This window comes from Ovis canadensis, chromosome 7, assembly GCF_042477335.2.
Source record: "Ovis canadensis isolate MfBH-ARS-UI-01 breed Bighorn chromosome 7, ARS-UI_OviCan_v2, whole genome shotgun sequence".
Taxonomy (NCBI): domain Eukaryota; kingdom Metazoa; phylum Chordata; class Mammalia; order Artiodactyla; family Bovidae; genus Ovis; species Ovis canadensis.
Window position 1 is genome coordinate 75,673,852 of NC_091251.1, and position 25,544 is coordinate 75,699,395.

At 50.9% G+C, this 25,544-nt stretch overlaps 2 protein-coding genes across 3 annotated transcripts in view; one reads left to right on the top strand and one right to left on the bottom strand.

The window, feature by feature from the left end:
- The window catches only part of DUOX1 (dual oxidase 1), a 31,612-nt gene extending 19,727 nt beyond the window's left edge, over positions 1-11,885 (bottom strand). Inside the window, exons 1-14 of the mRNA XM_069597492.1 lie at positions 11,828-11,885; positions 9,693-9,776; positions 9,336-9,500; positions 8,401-8,588; positions 8,044-8,245; positions 7,773-7,939; positions 7,347-7,407; positions 7,129-7,225; positions 5,408-5,498; positions 4,336-4,438; positions 3,901-4,073; positions 1,904-2,079; positions 1,576-1,694; positions 624-761 (exon numbers count right to left, since the gene is read on the bottom strand). Of these exons, the coding sequence (XP_069453593.1) occupies positions 624-761; positions 1,576-1,694; positions 1,904-2,079; positions 3,901-4,073; positions 4,336-4,438; positions 5,408-5,498; positions 7,129-7,225; positions 7,347-7,407; positions 7,773-7,939; positions 8,044-8,245; positions 8,401-8,588; positions 9,336-9,500; positions 9,693-9,776; positions 11,828-11,885 (1,822 nt within the window). The remainder of the gene's footprint in view (positions 1-623; positions 762-1,575; positions 1,695-1,903; positions 2,080-3,900; positions 4,074-4,335; positions 4,439-5,407; positions 5,499-7,128; positions 7,226-7,346; positions 7,408-7,772; positions 7,940-8,043; positions 8,246-8,400; positions 8,589-9,335; positions 9,501-9,692; positions 9,777-11,827) is intronic.
- Positions 11,886-21,114: 9,229 nt separating this feature from the next.
- DUOXA1 (dual oxidase maturation factor 1) lies at positions 21,115-25,288 on the top strand. Of its 2 annotated transcripts, XM_069597918.1 has the most exons (6): positions 21,115-21,284; positions 21,607-21,664; positions 22,623-22,757; positions 23,004-23,217; positions 23,481-23,698; positions 24,369-25,288. In XM_069597918.1, exons 1-6 carry the CDS (start codon positions 21,138-21,140, stop codon positions 24,608-24,610), a joined length of 1,014 nt encoding a protein of 337 aa, XP_069454019.1. In that variant the 5' UTR covers positions 21,115-21,137; the 3' UTR covers positions 24,611-25,288. The 2 variants fall into 2 exon arrangements, with proteins under 2 accessions (XP_069454019.1, XP_069454020.1); XM_069597919.1 differs by lacking the exon at positions 22,623-22,757.
- Positions 25,289-25,544: the final 256 nt, after the last annotated feature.

Sequence of the window (25,544 nt, forward strand, 5' to 3'; positions counted from 1 at the left end):
AGAGGAAGGTAGAGGTCTGGGGAGATCAGTGGCTTCTTTCCTTGGGAAGAACCTTTGCTGTCCTCACCTCCTATTCAGTTGTCTCAAATTATGAAGTGCCCTGGGAGGGAGGTGCTCTGCATCCCACAGGAAGCTTTGTGGAGCATCTAAGGTGCCTGCCTACGCTTGTCTGCTTCTACCACTCGGGTCCCTTCCCAGCTAGAAACTGGTCTTTGTGCCAGAGACTGGACCCACTCTACCAGGCTGCTGATCGATCCACACACTTAGTCAAAGATAAGTCCCAAGCCATTGCCCCAGCAGCTACATCCCAGACCTGCTCCTCAGGCAGGCATTTGCTTCTGACAGTTTCCCATGCCCAGGCTCCTGCAAATTGCTGTGGATTGTGGGTTGCCCATGGCTCCTGAACCAATCTAGGCCCTGCAATGGACCCCAGAAGAACAGGAAGACAATTCCCCCTGGAGCTGACTTATGTGTAGCTTTAATACTTCTCACGTCCCGCCTGCTCTGATGTTTTCATCTCCTCGGAGGAACAGTACTCTGCATTGGTTGGTTGTCATAGATGCAGCTGACCCCACCCCCAGCTGACACCTCTCACCCAGCCCCACCGTGCCCATCACTTTTACCCAAGGGGAAGCAGCACAGAGTCCCGATGGTGACCCCGAAGCCAAATCCACTGCCTTCAAAATAGTCCCGCATGATGGGGGGAGCACAGGCTGGCAGGTCTTCAGTGCTGAGCTGTCCTGGCTGTGGGCAGGGGTCTCCTGGGGAGACAAATGAATGTACAGGCCTGGGGGTGCTGGGCCACAAGCTCAGGACAGGATCACTGAGGAGGTTAGGGTGGCAGAAAGAGTTTTGGGGAGCAGAGGAGAGGGGGCTTCTTACCCCTGCCATTGTACCAAGAATGTGGCATCTGCCTACTTGGGTAACATGTGGGATAAAAAATGAACCTCAACCTGTCTCTCCCCAACATGCACATAATACACACCCACACATACATAGAGCCCTTCCCTCATCACTGCAGTGGGATTAGGATATCCTTGGCCACCTGATGCGAAGAGCCAACTCATTGGAAAAGACCCTGATGCTGGGAAAGATTGAAGGCAAAAAGAGAAAGGGGTGGCAGAGGATGAGATGCTTGGATGGCATCACTGACTCAATGGACATGAATTTGAGCAAACTCCAGCAGGTAATGAAGGACAGAGGAGCCTGGTATGTTGTAGTCTCCATGGGGTTGCAAAGAGTTGGACACAACTTAGCAATGCAACAACAACAACAACAACAAAGGATAGCTTGGCCCCTACTATGCTATAACCATCCTGGCCAAATGTGAGCCTCCTCATCAGGTCTCTCTGCATCTCAGTACTACCCTCGCTTGGGTACCTGCTGGGGTTTTGCAGAAGGGACCCTACATGGCTGTATGTGGCCACCTGGGGCCCCAGAACCCAAGTCTTTGGGGGCAGAATCAGGGTCACTCCCACACGAAGCCTACTACCCAGCCACCCTGAACCAAGTCCCCAGCTCGGGAGGGCTGAGGCACCAGATCCCAAACCCCACCAAGTGCCCCGGGCCACTCACCAGCATGCCAGAAGAAGACACTGGGCTGCAGGGCACCAGGGTCCACCTTGGTGACAGCTACTAGGACATCCCGTAGGGAAGTGTTTCTGATCTCTGCAATCTCTCTTTCAGAGAACAGCCTGGGAGTGGGAGAGGTGGAGAGCTGTTGAGATGGGTGAGAGAGGCAGGCCCCTAGGCCCAGGAACCCAGATGAAGGAAAAGACAACAGAATGTTGTGGTGGGAGTGGTGGGTTAGCTGGGAGTCAAGGGCCCATGAGGGCATTCATGGGCAGAGGGTCTGGGACCCAGGCTGAGGTAGAGTCTGAGGCAGGATCCAGGCAGGCCTTACCCATTCCTGCTGTTCTCAAACCAGTAGCGGTCACCATCCCGCAGTCGCACAAACTGATCAAGGACGATGGTGCTGAAGAGGGGTCCAGGGTCTCCGTGGCTCTCCAGGAGCCCCCCGGGGAGTAGCTCCAGCCGGGACAGGTCCTGGTTGTACAGGGCCGCCGTGGCCTCCAGCACCTGGAGCCAAGAAGGGAGAGGTGCTAAGATCGAGTACCTGCCCTCCAGCCAAGAGCTGGCTCCCAGAGATCAGCCCCAGGGATCACCATAAAAAGGTGACAGTGACAATAACTCACTCATTATGCCCTGGGCACTGCTCTGAATGCTTTCTATAAGTTGACTCATTTACGAGAATTCTCTCACAGACTCAGCTGCTTATTTTATCAAGTTAAAACAGGCAGGCAGTCCCCTAGGTGACTTGTTCTTGAAAAGGTATGACAGTTGAAGGGTCAAAATCAGCACAAAAGTTGAATGGTTGAATGATGAGTCAGAAAAAGGTTCTAATCTTTACAGGTTAAAAAAAGTTTGGAAAATCAAATCCCTTCATATCCATTGCCTTTTAGAGACAGTATACGAACAATGTCGTGCCCCCGACTTTTACTGTCGTTCTTTTCTCCACAATGTAAATAAGCACTGTGTGCTGTGCTGTGCTTAGTCTCTCAGTCGGGTCTGACCCTTTGAGACCCCATGGACTGTGACCCGCCAGGCTTCTCTGTCCATGGGATTCTCCAGGCAAGAATACTAAAGTGGGCTGCCATGCTCTCTTACAGGGGGGTCTTCCCAACCCTGGGATTGAACCCAGGTATCCTGCATTGCAAACAGATTCTTTACCATCTGAGCACTGGACCAGCTTAATTCCAATGAGGCACAACTCAAGTTAAGGATTTGCTGCCTTTGGCATAGCTGGTGATTCCTATCTACATGTTGATTTTATAAAGGTTTCAAGCTTCATGGACATATCACTTCTTTATAACCTTTCAATTCTCTACTTTCCAATAATTTTATAAACTAGTGAGGGCAAAAGCAATAAAATAATTATTTATTGCTAGCTTCCCCAGTGGCTCAGAGGTAAAGAATCCACTTCCAATGCAGGAGAGGCAGGAGATGAGGATTCAATCTCTGGGTCAGGAAGATCCCCTGGAAGAGATATGGAAACCCACTCCAGTATTCTTATTGGAAAAACCTCATGGACAGAGGAGCCTGACTGGCTACGGTCCATGGGGTTGCAGAGTCAGACACGACTGAAGTGACTGAGCACAACTGTAGAAGCAATGCTGTGCCCAAAAGGTAAGGCAGCCAGAACTGGTCTGCTGGCTGGCAGGCCACACTGTTTGCCCAGGTGATAGCTCAGAGTGTGATAGCTGACTCTCCAAAAGCAGCTTGAATATTGGCGTATGAAAGTACAGTTTGTTTCTGAATTAAGGACCTGCTAGGCAATGGCACCCCACTCCAGTACTCTTCCTGGAAAATCCCATGGACGAAGGAGCCTGGTAGGCTGTAGTCCATGGGGTCGCTAAGAGTCAGACACGACTGAGCAACTTCACTTTCACTTTTCACTTTCATGCACTGGAGAAGGAAATGGCAACCCACTCCAGTGTTCTTGCCTTGACAATCCCAGGGATGGGGGAGCCTGGTGGGCTGCCGTCTTTGCTGTCGCACAGAGTCAGACATGACTGAAGTGACTTAGCAGCAGCAGCAGCAGCAAGCTCATTCAGGGAGTTGTTGGGAAGAGTAAATGAGATTAACCCTATCAAGTGCAATAGATGTTCTCTAAACATTTGCTGGATCTGCACAATCACAGAGTCTAAACCTGATCCTGCTGGTCTGGTAACTGCCATCCTGGTGTGTGATCCTGGGAAAAGCGACCTGGGTGAGCTCTGCCCCTCTCACCAGGTGCTTGTCTCTGGTGCCTGTGTCTTGCTGTCTGTCTTCTGTATCTCAACTCAGTGTGCCCTGGACCTCCCCCCTGGCCCCACCACCAGGGGCCCAACCCCTCCTCACAGTGCCATCACTCCCGGAGAGGGCTGGGTTGATGTCCTGCCATCTGGTAACTGGAGGCAGGCCCAAGGTTGCCCTGGCCTTGGTGTAAGAGGGCAGGCCCAGATCTCGGCCCCGGAGCAGGCAACTGGCCAGGTGGTCTGTGCGGGAAAACTTCAGGGGCCCAGGCCAGAAATCTGGGGATGAGATACCGAAAAGTCTGAAGGAGCTCCTGGACCTCATGTCCAGGTTTCCACCAGCCCTGGGACCCCAGCCATACCCACACAGAGGGAGCTGTGGTCTGCAGGTCAGAAGCTCCGTCAGCAATGAGAGACTGCAGGTTTCCCACCCCCCCGTCCCCCCGACCCGGCATGCCTCCCTGCCAGGTTCTGGAGGTCCCACTGAACTTCTTCCCAGGGGCCAGGGCTGCACAGCCTGCAGGGACAGCCTCAGCCTCACCTCGCACGTCCTCCACCACCACATGGTCTTCTCGCTCAGCAATCTGGGAGGCCATGCCCAGCAGTAGTGCATCCACATCTTCAGCTCTCTGTAGGCTGGGGTGCTTTAGGGGTGGGGACAGGGGAGAGGTGTGGCTAAAGGAGCCAGATGTTGGGCAGTCAGGCTCCCTCAACCCCACGCTTTGGGTCCTGGGCCCACCCAGTCCTGCTGTTTGCTCCCAAACTGGAGGGTCATTCCTCCTCTACAGCTTGATACCCTACTCAGGATGAACAATGTCCCCATCCATCCAGAGTGCATGCTCCTAGGACACAGGTCTCCACAAGCACAAGGGACCTAAAACATTACTTCTGTCTTAGGAAACGTGATGGTATGGTTGCCAAAGGCACTAGGTCAAGGTCTTGGCCCTTGCTCTGTTAGCAACCAGTTGTGTGACAGGACCTCTCTGAACTCAGCGTCCTGCCCTTAAGAAAAGGGCCTTATTAATAAAATAAAATAAGTAAAATAATACAAAGATATTAGCAGGACACTGACGTCTCTTTCAGCCCAGATCTATGACTTTGCTTTCCTCTTCCCTCTTTCCTCTTACCTGCCCTCTATGAACATACTACATGGAGTATCTGATGTTGCTTTAAACAAATGGTTAATGCTCCTCACCCCTAGTGGCCTGGATAGATGATTCCTGTTAATCTCTCAGAATTCCTCCCTCCACCTTGCCCTCCTCACACATGCACATTCACACGCTGCCCGGGTGTGTCTAACTGGGAAGTTTCCTTGGGGGAAGGGATGGCTGGAGTACTCCAGTGCCTACAGTGGGGGAGGAAAACCTAGGAAGAAGTGACGCATATAAAGCCACATCTGCACAGCCTCTCACACTGCCCTGAGGTGGGGGAGGAGGACTGAAGTTTGAGGTGCACAGCTACCTGGCCATCTCAGACATTGGTAGGGGAGAAGGCTGAGGTGCCCTGGGCTGCCTCCTCCACCCCGGCCCATCCCAGCTGGCTGCCTCAGTCCACTGCCCACCTTTACCACACACCCTCAGAAACACACACACACACACACCCTCAATCCTGACCTCTCGGCTCCAGTAGCTGTTGCAGACCCGGAGAGCTCTGGGGACACTTGAGTTCCTATTGATGACCCCCTGGAAGTGGCAGCTGGCATTTCTGAAATGAAAGGAGCAGGTTAGTGGTGACTGAGGCTATGAAGTCCTAATGTCAGGCACGCATCAGCTCTGGTCTCCAAAGCTAGAGCCAAGGACCCAGGTCATTGCTTCCCTAAGGTGGTGTGTGGTCAGGTCCTGAACAATCTGATTTTTGGAAGGTCCCTCTCTCCACATTAGACCAAATTTCTAAAACTGTATCCCATATTTTGCCATGTTTCATTGTCTCTCACTCTCTCTTGACAGATAAAGATATGGATATGGATATAGATATAGATACAGTTATAGATAAACTGTCAACAGAAAAAAAATGCACAACATAAGAGTTGTGAGTTCCAGTTTTATTCAGGGAACTTAATGAGGACTATAGTCCAGGAAAGAGTCTCTGAGTAGCTCTGAGAGGACTGCTCCTAAAAGGCTGGGAGAGAAGCTAGTGTATCTGTATGATCTTGGCTAGAGAATGGGTGCAAACACTCATCTCTGTAGAAGGTTACTGCTAGTCATGAGGATCAGTTATCTTGGTTAATGGTTTTTGTGTTTTTCTATGTATGGGGAGATAAAAGAATATGGGTTCATTAAAAACTTTTTTCTGAGATATCTCTATCTATCTAATGAGTCTGTTTTTCCAAAGCACAGAGTGCCTTATTCTTTTTTTTTTCTCCCAAATTCTTTTTCAGGGTATACTGTTGGAAGATAGCTGCAGTGGTCAATTCCACAAGCGGTTCCTTGTGGAACTGGATGGTGGGCAACATTCTTTATATATATATGTATATTTATGTATGTAAATTAAAACATATAAAAGGGATTATTAATAATTTTTTTGAAAATACTTGTCTATGGATAACTCAAGTACTACAATTTCTTAGCCACCATCAGCCATATCCAGAAATTGTTTTAGAGTAAAAAAATCTAATCCATGAATTGTTTTCAATTATAATGCAGCTGGAAAAAAAATAGACTGCCATGCTTTGTTTTATATATTTTTAACTTAATATGTATGTTTTTAAAGTTTCCCTCTCGTTATTTTGGAGCCAACACTTTTCTTCAGCTCTCATACATTTTTATTGTAATGCCCTCCAAAGGCTTATAAGCCCCATGCTCTGTTCTTATAGCTAAAAATGCCCCCAGGGTAGTGTCAACACCTGAGGTGCAGACCTGGGGGCTTTGTGATTCACCCTCTGAACTTCAATTAACTGGTCTTTAATTGGGGGGATTAATATCTACACCGGTTGCAAAAAAGTGGACATTAAGGTGCTTAAAAACCGCTGAAGGGGACTTCCCTGGTGGTCCAGTGGCTAAGACTCTGCTCATAATGCAGGGGACTCGGGTTTGAGCTCTGGTCTGGGAACTAGATCCCACGTGCTGCAACTGAAATATCCTGTATGCTGCAATGACGACTGAAGATCCCACCTGCCGCAACTAAGACCTGGGTCGGCCAAATAAATAAATGAATATTAAACACACACACACGCACAGTGATGTATTTTTTAAAACAATTGTCCTTCTTTCCTTCCCTAGTCACTGTTCTCTGGGGAATGGGCATACTTCAGATTGATAAGCCTGTCCTGAGGGCAGATTTTTCTCAATATGTACCCCCAGCCCTCCACACACAAACACCTGAGCCCCTCTCTCACCTCATGTAGACGCCAGGGGGCACCATGGTGGAGAAGAACTGCTCAGAGGCAGCCAGGAATTCCGGAGAGATGCTGGGGTCCAGGAAAGGGCGGTATCCTGGCCGGAGCGAAGAGGAGATAGCATTGGTAAGATTTAGCCCTTAAATCACCCAACTTCCCCCGCCCCCACCAAAAAAAGTTCCAGCAAGCTCTCCCTTCCTTCCTCCCCATCCCCTCACCTGCATATTCAGGGGGCATTTTTCGCAGGAAGCTGGGCAGCCACTCATACATGGCGATGTTCTGAGGGTCAAGAGAGGGGAAAGTGGAGGCCAGCGCTGGAGCAGCCAGGCCACGGGGGATCTGAGTTCAAGGAAGGCTTAGGAAGGAGATGAGGACCAGGCAGGGGCAGTCACGGGAGAGACTCTCAGACAGGAGAGGTGTGGAGGTTCCTGTTCCCCACAGGCAACCAGGGCAGGTGGGTGGGGAGCGGGCTGAGAAATAATCATCAGAAAACCTCCTGCGTGAGTAGCGCTTTGCCTGCTTATCACCCTCAGGGGCTTGTCCTAGATGGCAGCTCTCTGGGGAGGGAGGTGGTGGTTTCTGGCGGGGTCGTCCAGGACCGAGGGCTCTGGAGTCTCCCGGGGACCGGGCCGTGGGGGACCCACCTGGTAGGTGGCGATGACCCTCTTGCGCGCGTGCTGGAACAGCTCCTCGTCCCCCCAGAGCGGGTACCGGCTGGCCAGCTTCTGCGCCCACAGGTTGTGATAGCGGAACCAGAGCAGACCCAGCGCCTGCAGGAAGGGCTCGCGGTTCCCTCGCTCGGCCCCGAAGGCTGCACGCGCCGCGGGAACGCAGGGAGGAGATGAGCGCGGGCTGGACCGCGGGGCGCCCCTCGCCGTCCCTCGACCGCGCCCCGCCCGGTCCCCGCCGCCTCACCGTATAGCCCCCGCGGCCCGCGGCGGCCAGTGGCGGGATCTGGCGGCGTCCACATGAGCAGCGGGGCCTGCGCGGCCCGCGGGAAAGCGGGGTCGGGCCCCGACGCCAGTTCCCCCCCGGAGAAGCTCCGCAGCTCGTCGCTCCAGGAGTGCGAGGAGCCATAGATGGCGCTGCCGTCCAGCCAGCCGGTCACCTCGTTGGTCTGCGGGGACGGCGGGAGGCTGAGCCGGGGATCGAGCCGCCAGGTGGGTCTGGGAAGGGTGAGGGCCCACGGGTGCGGTGGGTGCGGCGGGATGGGGTCCTCTCCGCGGTTGCCTCGGGTCCCGCCAACCCCCCACCCCCGCCTGCCGCGCTCACCAGGTCCCGGGGGTTGCTGGGGCTCTGTCCGGTCTCGGGGTCCCAGCGGCTCCTCTGGAAGGGCAGGACCACGTGCCCGCTCTGGTCGCGGTCGAACACCGGGTCTCCGGGCGGGATGTGGATGTTGAGGAACTCGGCTGGGCAGCCAGACTTTTCCACGCTGACGAGGTCCGACAGCACGTGGTAGCCTGCCAGCAATTGGGGAGGGCTTGGTAGGGCCAGCAGAGGGCCCCTTGGGCCTTGTATGTAGACCCCCATCTCCTTCCCTTCAAGCTTTAAAACACTCAGAAGCCATTACAGGCAAGTCTAAGCCTTGACATCCCCACCCCTTACAAACCCTTTGTCCAAACTGTTTTCATTGTCAAGTTTGGGCTTCTCCTTGGTAACTGGGAGGTGCCCATGACTGTGCCTAGGCAGCAGGGTTGGCAGCACTGGCTGTGACATGCAGCTGGGAGCAGCCTGCCCAGAGGGCCTGCCAGCCTCAGTGGGATGCTGCACACTGGAAAGCAAGTATGGGCACCAGGGATGGCCAACAGGAGCTGAGCACTCCTGCTCAGAGCCAACAACCCCCAGTCAGCAGGGTCAGGCCCACCTAGCACCCTCATCCTCAGCTGTCGTACCAGAATCAGCACCCTGCCCTGAAGCTGTCCTAGGAGCCACAGGGGCAGAGTGAAACAGAGTCCCATCATGAGCCCTTCAGGATTATGCCCATGGTCCTCTCTTCCCACTCCCATCAATAGCTTAAGGTGGTGCAGATTTATGCCTCTCTCTTCTCCCCCTGCTCCCATGCCTACCCCACCACCCCATTGACTCCTCTTCCATCTCTCACACCCCTCTCTCAGACCTTCCGTCACTTCTCTCTGTCACTCTCTGATGACACAGAGGTGTCCAGCTGACCCCGCAGACCTCCCTTCCCCAGAGGTTGAGGCCCTCACCGAAGAAGACCCCCAACACTGTGCGGTTTTGCAGCGAGGCCAGCCCTGCAGGGCCCCTCATGGCGGTGTTGCTCAGGGCCCGGGGGTTAGGCAGGTGAGGCTCTCCCAGGGGCTGGTACACACCATCTGCATAGCTAGCTGGGACCAGACGCTGTAGCCGAGAGCCTAGTGGAGGAGAGGGAAGCACAACGATGAATTCTCAGGGGGCTCCCAGGCCCCTCTCCCAGGCTCCTCTCCAAACCACAGATTCTAAAACCTTAGGAATGAAGCTTTTCCAGGTACCAGCCAGCCCTTGCCCTTTAGTGGTGACTACTATCCTGACCCTGCAGCTCTGGTTTCCACTTGGCTCTCACCTACCTTTGCTGCCCCATCTGTGCTCCATGAGGTTGTTGTACCACCCATCGAATCGCTGCACCTCCCATGAAATGGAGTTCTGAGATGCTGTGTGAGAACAGAGGGAAGGGGCAGCTGAGCAAGTCAGTGCACGAGAGGACAGGCTGGGTATGGGTCCAGGGAGCCTGGCACTTGGAGCAGCAGAAAGTGGACACCAGTACAGTGCAGGAGGAAGGGTACAGAGGGAAATCACCCAGAGCAAAGTGATGTCCAAATTCAAGCCCAATCTTTAAGCTGCTCAGTGGGAAAATATGGCAGGGAGCACTAAAGTTGTGTAACTGGTGTCTACTGATAAATGGCCTCAGAGAGGAAGAGGAGGGTGGAGGACAGCAGTGGCGATGGGGCAAGGGAGGCAGGAATCTTCTACTGCCCTCACACCTCAGCTCCCTGGGGACAGAAACTCTTCCCAGCCCTAAAACATCACACAGTGCAAGAGTCAGCCACTCTTCCACCCAGGGAAGAACGTCATTCTGTGACTCACCTGTGGACAGGGGCAGAATGGAGAGGGGCTTGGCCCTGTCCCGTTGGGCAGAGCTCAGAGCAAGGGTGTGAGCCATGGGGCTGTGGCTTTGGGGCCTGTTGCTACTCAGGTCTTTTCTCCAGTTTCTTGGGTGGGATCAGGGACTGACTGGTCGTGTGGATAACCTTGTTGCCTCCTCTTCTGGGGCATTATGTTCCCCACATAATTCCTCCTACTGATTCTATTTTATTCTCCAAAAACTAGGATCTAGGAGGAAGCACTCAGCTGTTGAGGGAAGAACTCAGGCAATGGGGGCAGAAGGAAGAGTGTAGATGTGGAGCAAGGATGCTTCTGGTCAGTAGATCAGATGACCAGCCAGATTCCTTTCCTTAGACTAGGAGGTTAGAGGGTTTAGGCTCCCTCTCTGCTCACTTCAGAGAACAGAGTAAAGAAAAGGACTCTCATCATCCAGAGAGAATGTCATTCCACTCAGACCAAGGACAGGATCTCAGGGCTACCTTCCTGCCCCATGACTGCAGACACATAAACTCAGCAGGGGATCTGAGATGGAAGATGACTCAGGCTGTGATGTTTGAGCAAAGAATTCAACTAAGGATCCAGGACTTGGGGCAGGAATTAGGGCGGCCACACACATGTGATTTCTAAAATATGATGAGCCAATGGCAGAACAAGGGTAGGGCATGGGGGAGAATGCCTCTGGGAATGAGAGGCAAGAGCTGGGGGGAAAAATGGAAAATGCAAGGCCCAGGGAAGGAGAGGACTGGGAGGAATGGGACTGTGAGCAGCTTTGGCAAGGGAGAAGCTGCAGGGGCTGTCTCACCATCCTATGGCCTCCAGCCAAGACCCATCATTCCACAGACTTTCTCTTCTTGCATCTCCTACCCCTGATGATCAGGGACTTGCTCTTTTACACCTAATTTGTGGCACCTTAAGGCCACTTTTCTCTGCAGAAACACAGACTACAGAGAATGGCCTCAGATTCTAGTAAGAGGCTGTCCAAAGCTGAAATTCTCATGGAACTTATTGGGCTGGTGTTTTTTTCTGTTTTGTTTTGTCTTTTTTTTTTTTGGCTGCACACCAAAACTTGCAGGATCTCAATTTCCTGACCAGGGACTGAACCCAGGCCATGGCAGTGAAAGCCAGGAATCCTGACCACTAGGCCACCAAGGAATTCCCAGATCTTAATGGGTTTTGTTTTTATCATATTGTTTTAAGACACTGGTGACTTCGCTTCAGCTTTGGGTCCAATCTGAATCCAAGATTCTTTTTTGTTTTGTGCGTCTAATCAGCCATTTCCTCTATGAGGTGACTTTATGAAGAACAAGAGAAGATAGAGGAGAGAGAAAGGGCCCCCAGACTGTAAGGAATACAATAGGAAGTACTGACACAATTGAAGGCTCTCTAGTTCTGTGTGTTTGGGGAAATTTTTCATTCCATTACCATTCATCTAATCAAGAGGTTTGAAATGAGCACTCACCGTGTGCAGGGTGCTGTGTTAGCTAGGGACTAGGGATACAAAGTGACACAGCTTGAAAATGACACAGCTTCTGTCCTTGGAGGATCCTGGAGAATCCTGGGTTCCTCTGCTCCTAGCCAGGCTTCTCTAGTCTGTACTCACCCACGGGCATCCATGGTCCAACCAGGAGTGTCCATACCAGAGCAAAGTGGAAGCTCATGATGAAAATGTTAATAGGGCTCAGGTGTTAGAACACCCTAAAACAGAGACCCTAGAAAAAAGAGAAAGGATGGAGAAAATGAGCTCTAGCAGTTCAGGAGAGTCGGGGTCTCTGGAAGCCCTTTGAAATCAAGGCATGGGAGTGGGCCAAGGCTAGGGTATATAGCAAATGGCAGGAGACTCACTCTCTCCCAAGAATCTTTCATTCATTCAGTGAACATGTGATAAGCACCCACTACATGGTGGGCACTGACTTAGGCACTGGAGATTAAGTGATATAGCAGACAGAAACCTCTGCCTTCCAGGACTTTAAAGTAAAATTAATTGGAAACCTTGCCTTTTTTTTTTTTTTTTGTCCATGCCACACAGCACTCGGAATTCTAGCTTCCTGACCAGGGATTGAACTGATGCCCCTTGCAGTGAAAGTACAGAGTCTTAACCACTGGACCACCTGGGAAGTCCTGGGAAACCTTGCTTTGACTCATCTTCCCACAGTATGTGTTCCCTGACACAGTTTTGCTTGTCGGCCAGAACACTGGGTTGAGGTCAGGATGCTGTGCAGCAGTCAGTCCAGTAGTGTGATCTTAGACAGGTCACTTATCTGCTCTGGACCTTGGTTTTCTCTTCTGGCTATGAGAATATACCAGCCTAAACTGTCTACCTCCTAGCCTGGTCACCAAAATCAAATGGGAGAATGAGGTTGAATTCAAGGCAAGAAAATTGACAAGTGTTATGTAAATATGATATAGAGAGGGTAGGCTGGAGCTTGACTTCTCTTGGCAGACTCAGAAGGGATGTAGCCCCAGGTGCTTATGTGTTTGGTGCTGCTCTCTCTCTCTCTCAGGCCAGCACATCACCCGGGAATGATGGGGAAACTGAGGCAGCAGGGGGACTCAGGCTGCTGAGTCTCTTGAGAAGTGCAAGGCCAGTGAAGACCTCCTAAAGGCAATCTGGAGATTAAACAAACAAAACCTAGGCCCAGTCATAATTCAAAAGCTCAGCATGCCACTCTCTCCATCCCCAGTGAAGGGCTTTGAATAGTTAAAACTAAAAGGCTGGACCCGCTGAAGTGGCCACAGTGCCCCTTCCCTGATCTAGGATGCCTTGTCCCTTTCCCTCAGTCACCAGTGTGCCACTCAACCAGTGAAAAAAAGCATGCAGTGAGCTTTCAGGCCAGGCAAGGGAAACACCTGAAGGGCAAAGTGGACATGCTTCATACCCACTCCTTCTGGGTGGGTAGCCGCAACCACTTACTTCCCAACAACCTTGAAAGGAAAGCAGAGCCTCATGACAGGGCAGTGAAGCCCCAGGCAGTGGTAGAACCTGGAAAGAACGCAGGTGCCTAGTTCTTTCCCCACATGGCTGCTTTTCAGACCCAAAGTACCAGAGCGGTGAGTTCCCTGGGGTAGGGGAAAGATGAGTCAAGGCCATAGGTATTCCATCTTGGTCCCAAGGGTGAGCCAAAGGGGAAAGCCTGGCCTCTAAAAGCCCAAAGTTCCCTCCCTGACACGATGCAGTGGCAGCAAGGGGCGCTCCAAAGACAGCCCCTAAGTCCAAGCGAACTAGGCCACCCAACATTCCCATTTCCCGAAAAACCCGGTCTTCCCAAGCCGTGGAGTGTAGGTCTTCACAGGCTAATTTTAGCCTCGGGTTAAGAATGGAGGCGCAGCGGCCCCAAAGCTGGAATTCCCCCTTCCCTCAGAAAAGCGTGGCGGTGTCACCGCAGTCACCTTCCCCTGAGCGCCCGTGCACGCGCGAGCCCTCCTGGGTCTGACCTGCGGCCGCGGCGTCTCTCGAGCGCTGAACTGCTGCTTGGCTCCCGCCGGGCTCGCTGCTGGGCTGGCGACGCCCGCTGAGTCCGGCGCCTTCTCCCTCTCTGCGCGGGGACGAGCAGGCTGGGGGGTGAAGAGGGGACTGCGCGTCCCAGTTCTAAGGCGGGGCGGGGCGGGGTGGAGTGCCAGGACCCGCCGAGGTGCTCCGCGGAGACCCGGGCGCGCAAGGTGAGACTGCACGGGCTCGCCCAGCTCAGATGGAGTAGACGTCCGGTCAGTGGCGAAGCCACGTGAGCGGAGAAAAGAGCGAGTCGGCTTCTAAAAGGTCTGCTAGGGATGGGAGAGGGTCGAAGAGGGGACAGGGTGCAAAGGGACAGGGGAGACGCTGCCCAATCCTCTCCACGCGGGCGGATATGTGCTCTAAGACCGAGAGGACCGGTGAACGCCCGCAGAACCAGGCTAGGCGTTCGAGCAAGGCATCCGTCCTAAGACCTTTTAAGAGTCCGTGGTAACATCCACCACCCGGACTTCGTCGTGAGATTTCGGGGGTCTCACTGCCGTCGAGCCCCGTCCGCGCCCCTCTGGACCCCGGATTGCATCGCTAGGTTTGTGCTAGAACTGCCCGGGGTTGTGCGCCAGGGGCGAGGGGAAGGAGGAGTCGGAGGGCTGGCTGCGGAGTGGACCGTTCTCGCGCACCCGTCCCTTTTCCGTCCCAGGCTGGGTGGGGGCGGGCGCAGCGCCGCAGAGACTTGGGTGCGGTCTGAGAAGATTGAGAGCTACTTGGAGCGGGGCGGCGGAGGGGCGGGAGGGCGGGACAGCATCCCAGACCTGGTTTGTCCGGTCATAGTCTACTTAAGTGCAGTAGGAGAAGAGTAGGGCTTGCAAGAGAGCCCCGCCAAGAGAAAGGGCGTGCGCTTTTGGTGACAGGGCGTCCGGACCTGATTTCTTCTTTATCCCATCCCTGGGAGCGCTTCGTGTGAGGTTCCATCACGAAGAGGCGAGCGGCGCCGGCTGCCAGGCACGCACTGTTTGGAAGAGGCAAAGGTAGGAAACAGCAGTCCGTGTTTAAGCGGCGGGTATACTGCTGCGGTCTGCGCAGTCCGGGTGGGTGTCAGAGGGCCTTGAAGTGCTGTCCCCGCCCCGGCCCCTAGAGGCGCACTTCCCACATCCGCCCAGGTTCAGATCAAGTGGGAGTTCAAAGTATTGTGAGAAACTGAGAAGAGGCAAAGAACAAACAAAACAACAAAAACTTACGAAGGCCACGAGGTATACAGATGTAGAATCCTTACCTCGGCTTAACTGGAGTCTAGGTAATTCGGCTGGCAAGATTCAGCACCCCGAGGCTCCTTAACCACCTCAGCCCTTGTTAAGGATTCCTGCCCCAATCCACTTTTCAGATCTTGTTCTATTTCTCCACCTAATGGCCTTCTTTGGTGCAAAAGCACACGTACACGTGACCACACACCTTCTTGAAGAAAAGAGACCGGGACAGGAATTCTGGACAGGGTCCTTTCAGCCATCCAGAGCTGTGAACTTTGAGTGGGGTCCACCCCAAACAGAGAAATAAACCATCACATTCTAGCAACTGGTATCACTAGTCAGAGTTCTTGACAACTCCAGGCAAGTCACCCACACTCCCTTTGTAGAGAATTGGTCATCTTTCCCGGTTCCAGAAGAAGCAGGAGGCAATCAAAGACTTCAGGAAGAAATCCCTGAGAGGCCACGGAACATTAAGAATGTACAGAAGAATGCTGAATGCAGAAGTCTGGAGCTTGTGCTAGGCTGTATTTCCTTGAAGACTGCAGCTTTATTTCTTGGCCACCCCTAATACACACAAAAAGGAACCCCACTGTATCCTGTGGTAGGTAAGGAATGGGGGTAATCTGTATCTGAATTGCAACTGAGCATGAGAAATACTTTAGTATTTTAAGAGGAAAGGTGTCCCTTACCTCTCAGGCCATGTGGCAAAGGAGAAAAGGACGACCCCAGAATGTGGAAATTGGCCCACCCAGTGAGAAAACACCTCAGCTTTGTCACAGGGGCCTCTGATGCAGGATTTTTGTGTCTAGATGTTTATGGTACTGAGAACTCCTTCCTTGTTTTGTCTATATTTCTATTTATATGAACCTGTACGTGTGTATATCTGACCATGCATGCATGCATGCTCAGTTGCTCAGTCAAGTTCGACTCTTTGTGACCCAGTGGACTGTAGCCCGCTAGGCTCCTCTGTCCATGAAATTTTCCAGGCAAGAATACTAGAGTGGGTTGTCATTTTCTCCTCCAGGGGATCTTCCCGACCCAGAGATGGAAACTGAGTCTCCCGTGTCTCTTGAGTTGGCAGGCAGATTCTTTACCACTGAGCCACGTGGAAAGCCTATATTTGACTGTATCTTTCTTGTGCTTGTTTATATTAATATATATTTATATCTGTATCTTTCTTGTGCTTATTTATATTAATGTATATTTATATCAGTATAACAATCTGGTAGTCGGCTAAGGGAGAAGTGGTGGATTAAAGATTGACATGAGATTTTTCTAGAAAAAATTCTACTGTCAGATCCTCCTTGGCAAGCCAGGAAGGAAGATGTCCCCAAAGGAAGCCACAAACTTCGTGGAAAAAGCAGGATTGTTGGGTGTGAGGACTTTTCATTTTCAGTCTGACTTTTTCCTGCAGGAGGCCTATTAAGTTAATGATTAAAGCCAAATTAGGATCAGGGTTATCAAAAATTAACTTTAAATTGGGTGATGTAGATTAAAGAAGACCTATTCACTAAATTGAACTAGAAGGAACTAAACAAGGCAAGTTTTATTCACCAACTGTCTTTTTGTTTTAGTCATCTTTAATAAATATTTTGGAGAATTGGATATAAATTAGTGTTGTTCTTCTATACTTGACCCAGAAACCCTTTTGTTAGTGTTTTTTTGAAGCACAATGTTAATAGGGATGAGCCATTCTTATAAAATATTTTATAACCTCCCTTTGAAATAAATTGGAGAAGGAAATGGCAACCCACTCCAGGACTCTTGCCTGGAAAATCCCATGGATGGAGAAGCCTGTCTGGCTACAATCCATGGGGTCGCAAAGAGTCAGACACGACTGAGCAACTTCACTTTCACTTCACTTTGAAATAAATGCAGGAATAATGCTAATACATGACCCTAATCAAAATACATTGCATCATCATTATTTCTTTATACTGCAAATATTTGGTTTTGAAATTCCGGCATATAACATGTACTCTTATTTGACTACTATGTATTCAAACTTGGTTTATCTTCCTATCTTGTTAACCAAGATAGTCTACATTTTATACCATTTCCTTAAAAGTATAGTCTTCCATCAAAACTGTAACAGCTTCAGTCTAGGTGTCAATAAGTTAAAAAAGTCTTAGACCAATAAATATCTGTTATAAAATATAATAAAGTATCAGCATCACGTATTTTACAAAATAATTTAATCCTAAAACTCTTACTTATCTTTAGCTGGAGTTGAAATGTATGTTTCAGATTCAACTAAACATGAAAATTCATGCTTTGGAGACTCCAACTATTGGAAGAGGCTTTCTAAAAATTTTGTGAAGCACTAAAAATTGACAGCATGGGTCAAATCCATTTCTGTCCAATCTTTAGCCTCAATGTAGGTGATACTGTTGACTGAGTACAGTAGAGGACAGTGAGGAAGCATAGCTCCCTCTTGTGTGTGAAACAGAAGATCCCACCTGCAGGGAGAGGATACATTCATACATTCATTCATTCCATCCACAGACTGATTAGCTAGTACATGCTGCATTAGTAAGTTTATCCCTTGATGCAAAGATGGAAAGACAAAGCCCTTGCCCTTTAGGAGATTAGAAGCTAATGGGTTCTAGATGTTCAAACAGAGTGCAGTGTAATTACTGTGATTGTGGAGGTATGTTCAAAATGCCATCAGAACATTAGGGCTGGGAACATCTACACTGGCCTGATGATGTCAGGAAACTTCACAGAGGAGGTAACACGAGCTGAGACATGAAAAGTGAAGAAGAGTTTGCCAAGAGAGCAAGAGCATTCCAGACATAGGAAATAGTATGTACAAAGGCATGAAGGCTTGAAAGAGCATGTCAGATTCAGAGAGATGCCAGTAGTTTACAATAGCTAGAGATTAGGCTGCGTAAAAGATGGAGAAGGAAGTATAGGTGGGACTGGATCAAAAAGGACTTTGCATATGATGGTGAGAAGATTAGATTTAACACAGAGCAAAGAAATAAAATGATTATACTTGCTTGTTAGAAAAATTGTCCTGGCACCAGGCCAGATAGGATGAGACAGAATTAGGGCAGAGGCAGTAGTAGGGAAGGAAATACATGGATGGTTTCAAGAAATAGTTAAGAGGTAAAATGGTCCAGGTCTCTGGCTTATTTGATTGATGAGATGGTGATGCCACTGAAGAGACAAAACAGAATAAAAAGCAGAGTGGAGACACTGAATTCAGTTTGGGACCTGTTAAATCTGAGGCATCCATGGAACAGCCAAGTGAAAACATACACAGGATAGCTGGCCCTTACGTGTTTCAAGCCCAAGTAGGACGTCTGTGGGGAGACAGATCTGAGAAGCATCAGCCATGAAGGGATGAACTTGCCTAGAAAATCATGAAGAGTTACTAGAAGAAGAAAGCCAAGGCAGAATCCTGGGAAGCATGACTGTTTAAGAGGGGAGAAAGAACTAGCAAAGGGGCCACGAAAGGGATGGCCAGAGGCAGGAGACCTAGGAGAACATGGTGTCACGGAGGCCCAGGGAGGAAGTTAGAAGAAAGAGAAATTACCATCGGGAGGGCAAGAAGGATGAAAAGTGAAAGTTTCCCTTTAAATTTAGCACTTGGTGACCTAATGGGGAAGGATTCCCAGGTGGCTCAGTGGTAAAGAATACACCTGCCAGTGCAGGAGACACAGAAGACTTGGGTTCAATCCCTGGGTAGGGAAGATCCCCTGGAGAAGGGGATGACAACCTGCTTCAGTATTCTTGCCTGGGAAATTCCATGGGCAGAGGAACCTGGTGGGCTACAGTCCATTGGGTCACAAAGAGTCAGACATGACTGAGTGTCTGAGCTCTGAGCACACATGCACACAACCTAGTGGAGAAGCTGGGGTTAGAGAGAAGCCAGATTCACTGGACTGAGGAGATAAGGTAGTGGACACACACGGAGACTGTTCTTCCCAAAAGCCTGGCTGTGAAAGGGAGAACATGGGACAAGGTAGCAGCTGGAAGGGACCCAAAAGTTCAACGGAAAGAGCTCCTTCTCTTTGTGTTCTTAAAATGGGAGAAATTAAAGCATGTTCTTGATAGAAAGAGCTAGCAGAGAAAGAGGAGCTGCAAAATCACCAAGAGAAAGGGGGATAACTGATGAGATAGGTGGTGGTGAAGGTGGGCAGGATTGGGGTCAGAGCCTAAGAAGAAAAGATTCCATTGCTCTAGGATGGGAGAGTTGAAGAGTTAAGAGAAAAAGCAAAACTTCATGTTAAAACTGAGGCAGAGGTTATTCGACTTGCCCCAAAGAGAGGACTGAATGTTTAAATTGTCTCTTTGCCTGATACCATGCTTCCTCCCAAAGATAGCACCAGGAGGTGGCCAGCCTAGAAGGAGAGGGAGAGTCTGGGAGCCACAAAATTTAGAACTAGAATGGGTCATGGAGATCACCATACCCAATTGCAGATGAGGAAGCTAAGAAACAGAGGAGGTTCTCATTTGTCTGTCTAGTTATAAAATCAGTCAGTAAAGAACTGGAACTAGACCCAGAACTGATTCCAGCCCAGGGTTCCCTGTAAGGATTGTCGAAAGAGATAAACGGGGAGTAGTGAAATGCCCCCCTCCTTCCCAATCTACTAGCTTTTATTTATTAGTATTATTCTGTTCCAGGTACTATTCTTAACACTTTATAGACACAATCTAGTTTCATATTCACAATGACCCTATGAAGTTAACATTATCATCATCCCAATTTTAAAAATAACATCAAGTCTCTTTTGAGGTCAAGTAACTTGCAAGAGGCAAAGGCAGAATTAAAATACAGAGCTTCTAAACTCCTAAACTTATCCTTCCATTGTATCACTTAACAAGACACTGCCTGGTCAAACTATAAATTATGGCGCTTCCTGGCTACCAAGACCCCAGTACAAATCATACACAGGGAAATGGGCAGAGCTGGGTTCCATGATCATAAGAGGAATTTTTTTTTTTTCACATTTGACATGTCTAAAATTGAGATATATCTTACCAACAATGGCTATTATAGTTTATTTGTTTGTTTGTTTTGCTGCACTGCATAGCATACAGGATCTTAGTTCCCCAACCAGGGACTGAACCTGTGCCCCCTGCAATGCAAGCACAGAGTCTTAACCACTTAACCAGGGATGTCCTGGCTGTCATGACTTAATTGGCAGGGATTTTTTTTCTCTTTCTTTCTTTGTGATACATAAAATAACAGCCTCCATTCCATCTGGATTTCACAAGACACTGTTGATTCAGGTACCATTTTCCCAGTATTTTGTCTGCAAATGGACAAACTAGAGCCAAATAGCTTTGAGATCAGGGAACAGAGAGGAGAGCTGAGCCAGGGCTTGAGCTGAAAGGAAGCCTGGGAATTTAAATCAAGGAGAAGAGCCGCTGTTGATGATGTGTGGGTGGAAGGACGTCTGGTCCCAGCACTGTTCCTAGTGAAGGGCGGGCTCCTTCAGTGCTCACTGAGGTGCGCTAGTTCAGCTCAGTTGTTCTCCAGTTACCAGCGCAGGAGCCAGGGTGCTCCAGAGAGCTGGTCAGACAGGAGGGGGAGGGTCTGGGAATCAGCCCTCTGGTGCTGTAGCTGGATTACGTACACTTAGCAGAGCTCTCTGGCCTTTGTTCCTTTGGGGACTGAGGAGGAAAGCCAACCTTTTTGTAATCTGTACCATCTTTCAGCCTTATGCCTTACCTTGACAGTAAATACAGCTCTTTTTATGTTCTGTGATCTGCTTGTGCTGGAGGCCTGAGGGAGATAAAAGAGAATTATATTTCCTAAGACAGTCCCAGAGGAAGCAGAGAAGCCTTGAGGGTAGCGGTGGCACTGATTTAGGGGACCTGGGGATTACGAAGGAAGCATGGGGTGACAGAGACTTATTGCCAAGACCTTTATTTTCTCACAGCTAAGGATGGCTGAAGGATAGTGGAATGGTGGTAATAGGCATTAGGCTGAAAGATGGTATAGATTACAAAAAGGTTGGCTTTCCTCCTCAGTCCCCAAAGGAACAAAGGCCAGAGAGCTCTGCTAAGTGTATGTAATCCAGCTACCTCACCAGAGGGCTGATTCCCAGATCTGGACTGGCCCTCCGGTCTGGTGAGCTCCAGAGAAGAGGGGTCTGGTGTACTCTCTGCTGCATCTCCAGCACCAGGAACAGTGCCTGGCACAGAGAGGGTACTCAGTGAACACCTATTGTTGTTGCAGAGCCTCTGCCTCCCCTGAACAACCCAAAATGGCTGCTTTTGGACACACATTCCCCTTCTATGCTGGGCCCAAGCCGACCTTCCCAACGGACACCACATTGGCCGTCATCGTCGCCATCTTTCTGACTTCACTGGCCACCTTCATCATCATCCTGCCAGGCATTCGGGGCAAGATGGTGAGAAACAAAACAAACCCTGCAGACCCCAGCCCCAGAGAGACCTTGACCTTGGAAGGAGGGGTCCAGACTCTCTGGTTACAGTCAGATTCAGGAGAGAGAGTCTAGTCCTGAGAAAACATCAGCCACCCTCCCAGCAGAGAGCTCCCCACACCCTGACAGATAATTACTGAGTATCTGTTCTGGGCCAGGAACTTTGATCTCAGTTGACTGAGTGACCTCAGCTTTAGAGTAAACACCCTCCCCAAGTCTGGAAAGAGAAGGGGTGGATTTGGAAGGAGGGTGAGACATCGTGAGCCACCACTCCCACCCTGTGACACAGAGGCTGTTCTGGATGCTGCGGGTAGTGACCAGCTTATTCATTGGAGCTGTGATCCTCGGTGAGTGTGAAGGGCAGCTGACTTGGGCAGCTCCTCCATCCTGTCTCTCCCATCGGGGTGTCCCCACAGCAGCCTTTGCTTCAGGGTGGACTTCTAGACCTCCCTTCCCACATCTCCCTCACCCTGGACTTATTCCCTCATGTCTACCCTTTCCCTGAGAGGTGCAAGACTCCTCCATGTGTCTCTCCAACCTTCTGAACATTTTTATTCAGTGGAAAGCAGGTCAAATGAATGCCTGTGGGGAGAAGGTCTCTGGAGACTGGAGGGAAAGAATGGTGGAGGGCTGGCTTCGCTTTGGGGATTAGGCAATAGGAAACACAGAAAGTCTCTGTGTTGAAGCTCCCTGTGTTTGCCTAGAACCATTTATTATGTTAGTGTTTCCTCCCCCAGCTGGTTGAGTAGCGCTCCCTAAATGGGGGAAGAGAGGGGAGGGGTAAGAGGGGTATAACCAGGGGAGGGAGATATTGGATTCTGACCCATTTATTCATTTTTAAAAAATTTTATTTGGGGCTGTGTGGGTCTTCATTGCTGCACAGACTTTTGCTTTAGTTGCGGCGAGCAGGGGCTCCTCTCTAGTTGCAGTGCGTGGGCTTCTTACTGCAGCGGCTTCTCGTTGCGGAGCACAGGCTCTGTAGCATAGGCTCATAGTTGTGGCGCATGGGCTTAGCTGCTCTGAGGCACGTGGGATCTTCCTGGACCAGGGATTGAACTTGTATCTCCTGCATTGGCAGGAGCTTCTTTACCACTGTGCCACCAGAGAAATCCCACCCCACCCCCATTTATTCATCTCATACATGTCGCTGGCAAAATTACTATGACCCAGGCCTTATGCTGGTTAATGGATACACAATTATGAGCAAAACAGCCATGGTTGGCCCCCTTGGTGCTTTCCCCCTGGCTCTAACCCAGCAATGCCCAGGCCTCCCTGAGTTCTTGTGTATCCAACTCCCCAACCCAGCCGTGAATTTCAGTTCTGAGTGGTCTGTGGGCCAGGTGAGCACCAACACGTCCTACAAGGCCTTCAGTTCCCAGTGGATCAGCGCCAACGTTGGGCTGCAGATTGGGCTGGGAGGCATCAACATCACGCTCACAGGTGAGGGAGGGCTCTTACCTGTGAGGGAGGGCAAGGCGTGGCTCTGTGTCTTTGGGAGCTATGCTCAGAGTGGTCTAAAGAGCAGGATGTGGGGTGGTAGGAAGGGAAACTCTCAGACCTTGGAAATGGCCTTCTTTCACTGGAGACCAGAGCCTGGCCCTCTGTCCAGCGTGATAAAACGCTGCCCAGGTACATCTCCACTCTGGCCCTTGGGTCTCTGCTGAGCACAGCTGCCCTCTTCCCCAGGCACCCCAGTACAGCAGCTGAATGAGACCATTGATTACAACGAGGAGTTCACCTGGCATCTGGGGGAGAACTACGCGGAGGAGTATGCCAACGCACTGGAGAAGGGGCTGCCAGACCCCGTGCTCTACCTGGCCGAGAAGTTCACCCCACACAGCCCCTGTGGCCTGCATGGCCAGTACCGCCTAGCGGGACACTACACCTCGGCTATGCTGTGGTGAGCGTGGCCGGAGGCCCTGCTGGCCTAGACTCAGGAATGGGGCTTCCACCCATCTCTCCTACACTCATGTGGAGATCCCTAGTGAGACAGTCTGGTGCCGGTGACCACAGTACTTGGTTGGGAAGCCTACAGGCAGGAATCCCCACCTCACCTCTTTGAGGTGTCCTTGGGTCCCTGAGCCTCCACCTCAGCCCCTCCAGGTAGAAGTTCGCCCCAAATGAGGCAGAGGTACCAGCCTTCACCAGGTCCTGGCTCTCCAGGGTGGCATTCCTCTGCTGGCTGCTGGCCAACGTGATGCTGTCCATGCCTGTGCTGGTCTACGGTGGCCACATGTTGCTGGCCACAGGTCTCTTCCAGCTGTTGGGACTGCTCTTCTTCTCCACGGCCACATCCCTCACCCCGCCCTGTCCCTTGCGCCTGGGTGCCGCCACGCTGCACACTCACCGTGGGCCTGCCTATTGGATCACGTTGACCACAGGTGAGGCCCTGGGACAGGCAGTGGGGGGCTCAGGGCCAGGGCCCAGAAGGCCCATGGGGTTGAGGGTCTGCCTCTGGGGACCAAGGATGCCTTTCCCCTCTTTAGAGCCCCCTCCCTCTTAGATTCCTTATCCCCGGGCTTCACTTCCTTGTATTTGTATGTATCTGTCTTTGTCATATCCCTTATTCCCTAACTCTCTCTTCACCCAGCTCTTCCCAAAATCTTCTGACCTCATGACCCCTCCCTCTTCCCCAAAACACTTTCCCGTGTCCCCCATTCCTGGAACACTTCTCTGTCCTTGCCTCACAGAGTCTTAAATTGCCTGGCAGTTTTCTTCTTTTCTCCTGTCCTACTGTGTCTGCCCCCTTAAGCCATTTCCTGTGTCTCCTCCTGTGTGTCCTGCCCTCCTCCAAGTGCTTCTTGGTTTTCAGAGTTTTCTCTCTCTACCCTGAGATATAACTGAAGGAACACTGGGTTTAGAGTCCAAACACTCAGGACAACAGACCCATAACAGCCATACGACCTGATACTGATCATCTCTTGGAGCACAAGTTGCCCTGAAGCAGGGACACCAGGCCTCCCTCAGGAGGGGCCTAATGCTCTTAGGAAAAGGTGTCCTTGGGAGGGTGTTCCTATCACTGAGGTGGGATACTTGTTGCTCCATCACCAGGACTGCTGTGTGTGCTGCTGGGTCTGGCGATGGTGGTGGCTCACAGGATGCAGCCCCACAGGCTGAAGGCTTTCTTCAGCCAGAGTGTGGGGGAGGACCCTGTGCTGGAGTTGAATCCCGAGGAAGGGGGACTCCTGAGCCCTCGCTACCGGTCCACCACTGAGAGTCCGGAGCCGCAGGACATCCCTCTGTCAGAGGCTTCCTCCGAGGCCCCCTGCGAGGAGCCTGACTGTGCCCTGTAACCGCTCCTTTCCCTGGTGGCACCTGGACTTCCAGAATGGCTCCAGACTTTTCTGGAACCCACCCCCTCAAACCACCAGAACTGCCAACAGGCTGGGTTGTATCAGTTTCCAGCACCAGTCTGAAAGTGGAATAGGGAAAGAGGCTCCATCTATTGGTGTTAAAAGTGGAACAAAACAAAAAGCTCTAAGGCAGACATCAAGGCTGCTCATAAACCAGACCAAGCAGAGATTACCTGTTTCTGCCTAGCAACCCTGCTCTCCCCTGGTGCTTTGCCTCAAGGTGGCATTTACTGAGACTCAGCTTCGCCCACATAATGACATATGTGTGTGCGGGGTTACAATGTGATTCTCCTATGGTCCCTCTCATTCTTCTGCATGTCTTTGATTTCCTTCTTCCTGGGTCCCTTTTGTTTTTCTTTTACTGCCCCAGCTGGTGTGTTTTCATTAATACAATGAAAGTACTGCAAGGGAGAAGAGACCAAACTTCTTGTCTTAGATCTAATATTAACTTAGTGTGCCACATTCTCTCTGAGCCTCTGTTCTAAACTTGCCAAATAAGATTGTAGGATTTGCCAAGGACCTTAAAAAATTCCCAGGGTTTACATATTTATGCCTTGCTGACATAGCTTGGCCCTCAGACACCACTCCTTTGATGAATAAACTAAAGTAGTGAATAAACTCCGAAATAATATTTCTTTCAAGCCCACTCAGCAGAGAGGGATCCCAGGGGGCCAGTGGCAGGGGTGGGGAGCTGGGAAGACCTGTCTGGTCACTGCTACCATGTCCTTGGGGCAGCTCAGGAGGATGCTGGCTTTGGTTGGTTCTTCCCTAGACTCACTAGAGGGCACCCTCTCCCGGGTTACTCTGCATTTTTCAGACAGACAGAACCCGGCGTGAGTGGCAACGCAAAGAGTGTACTAGACTATCTCCAACC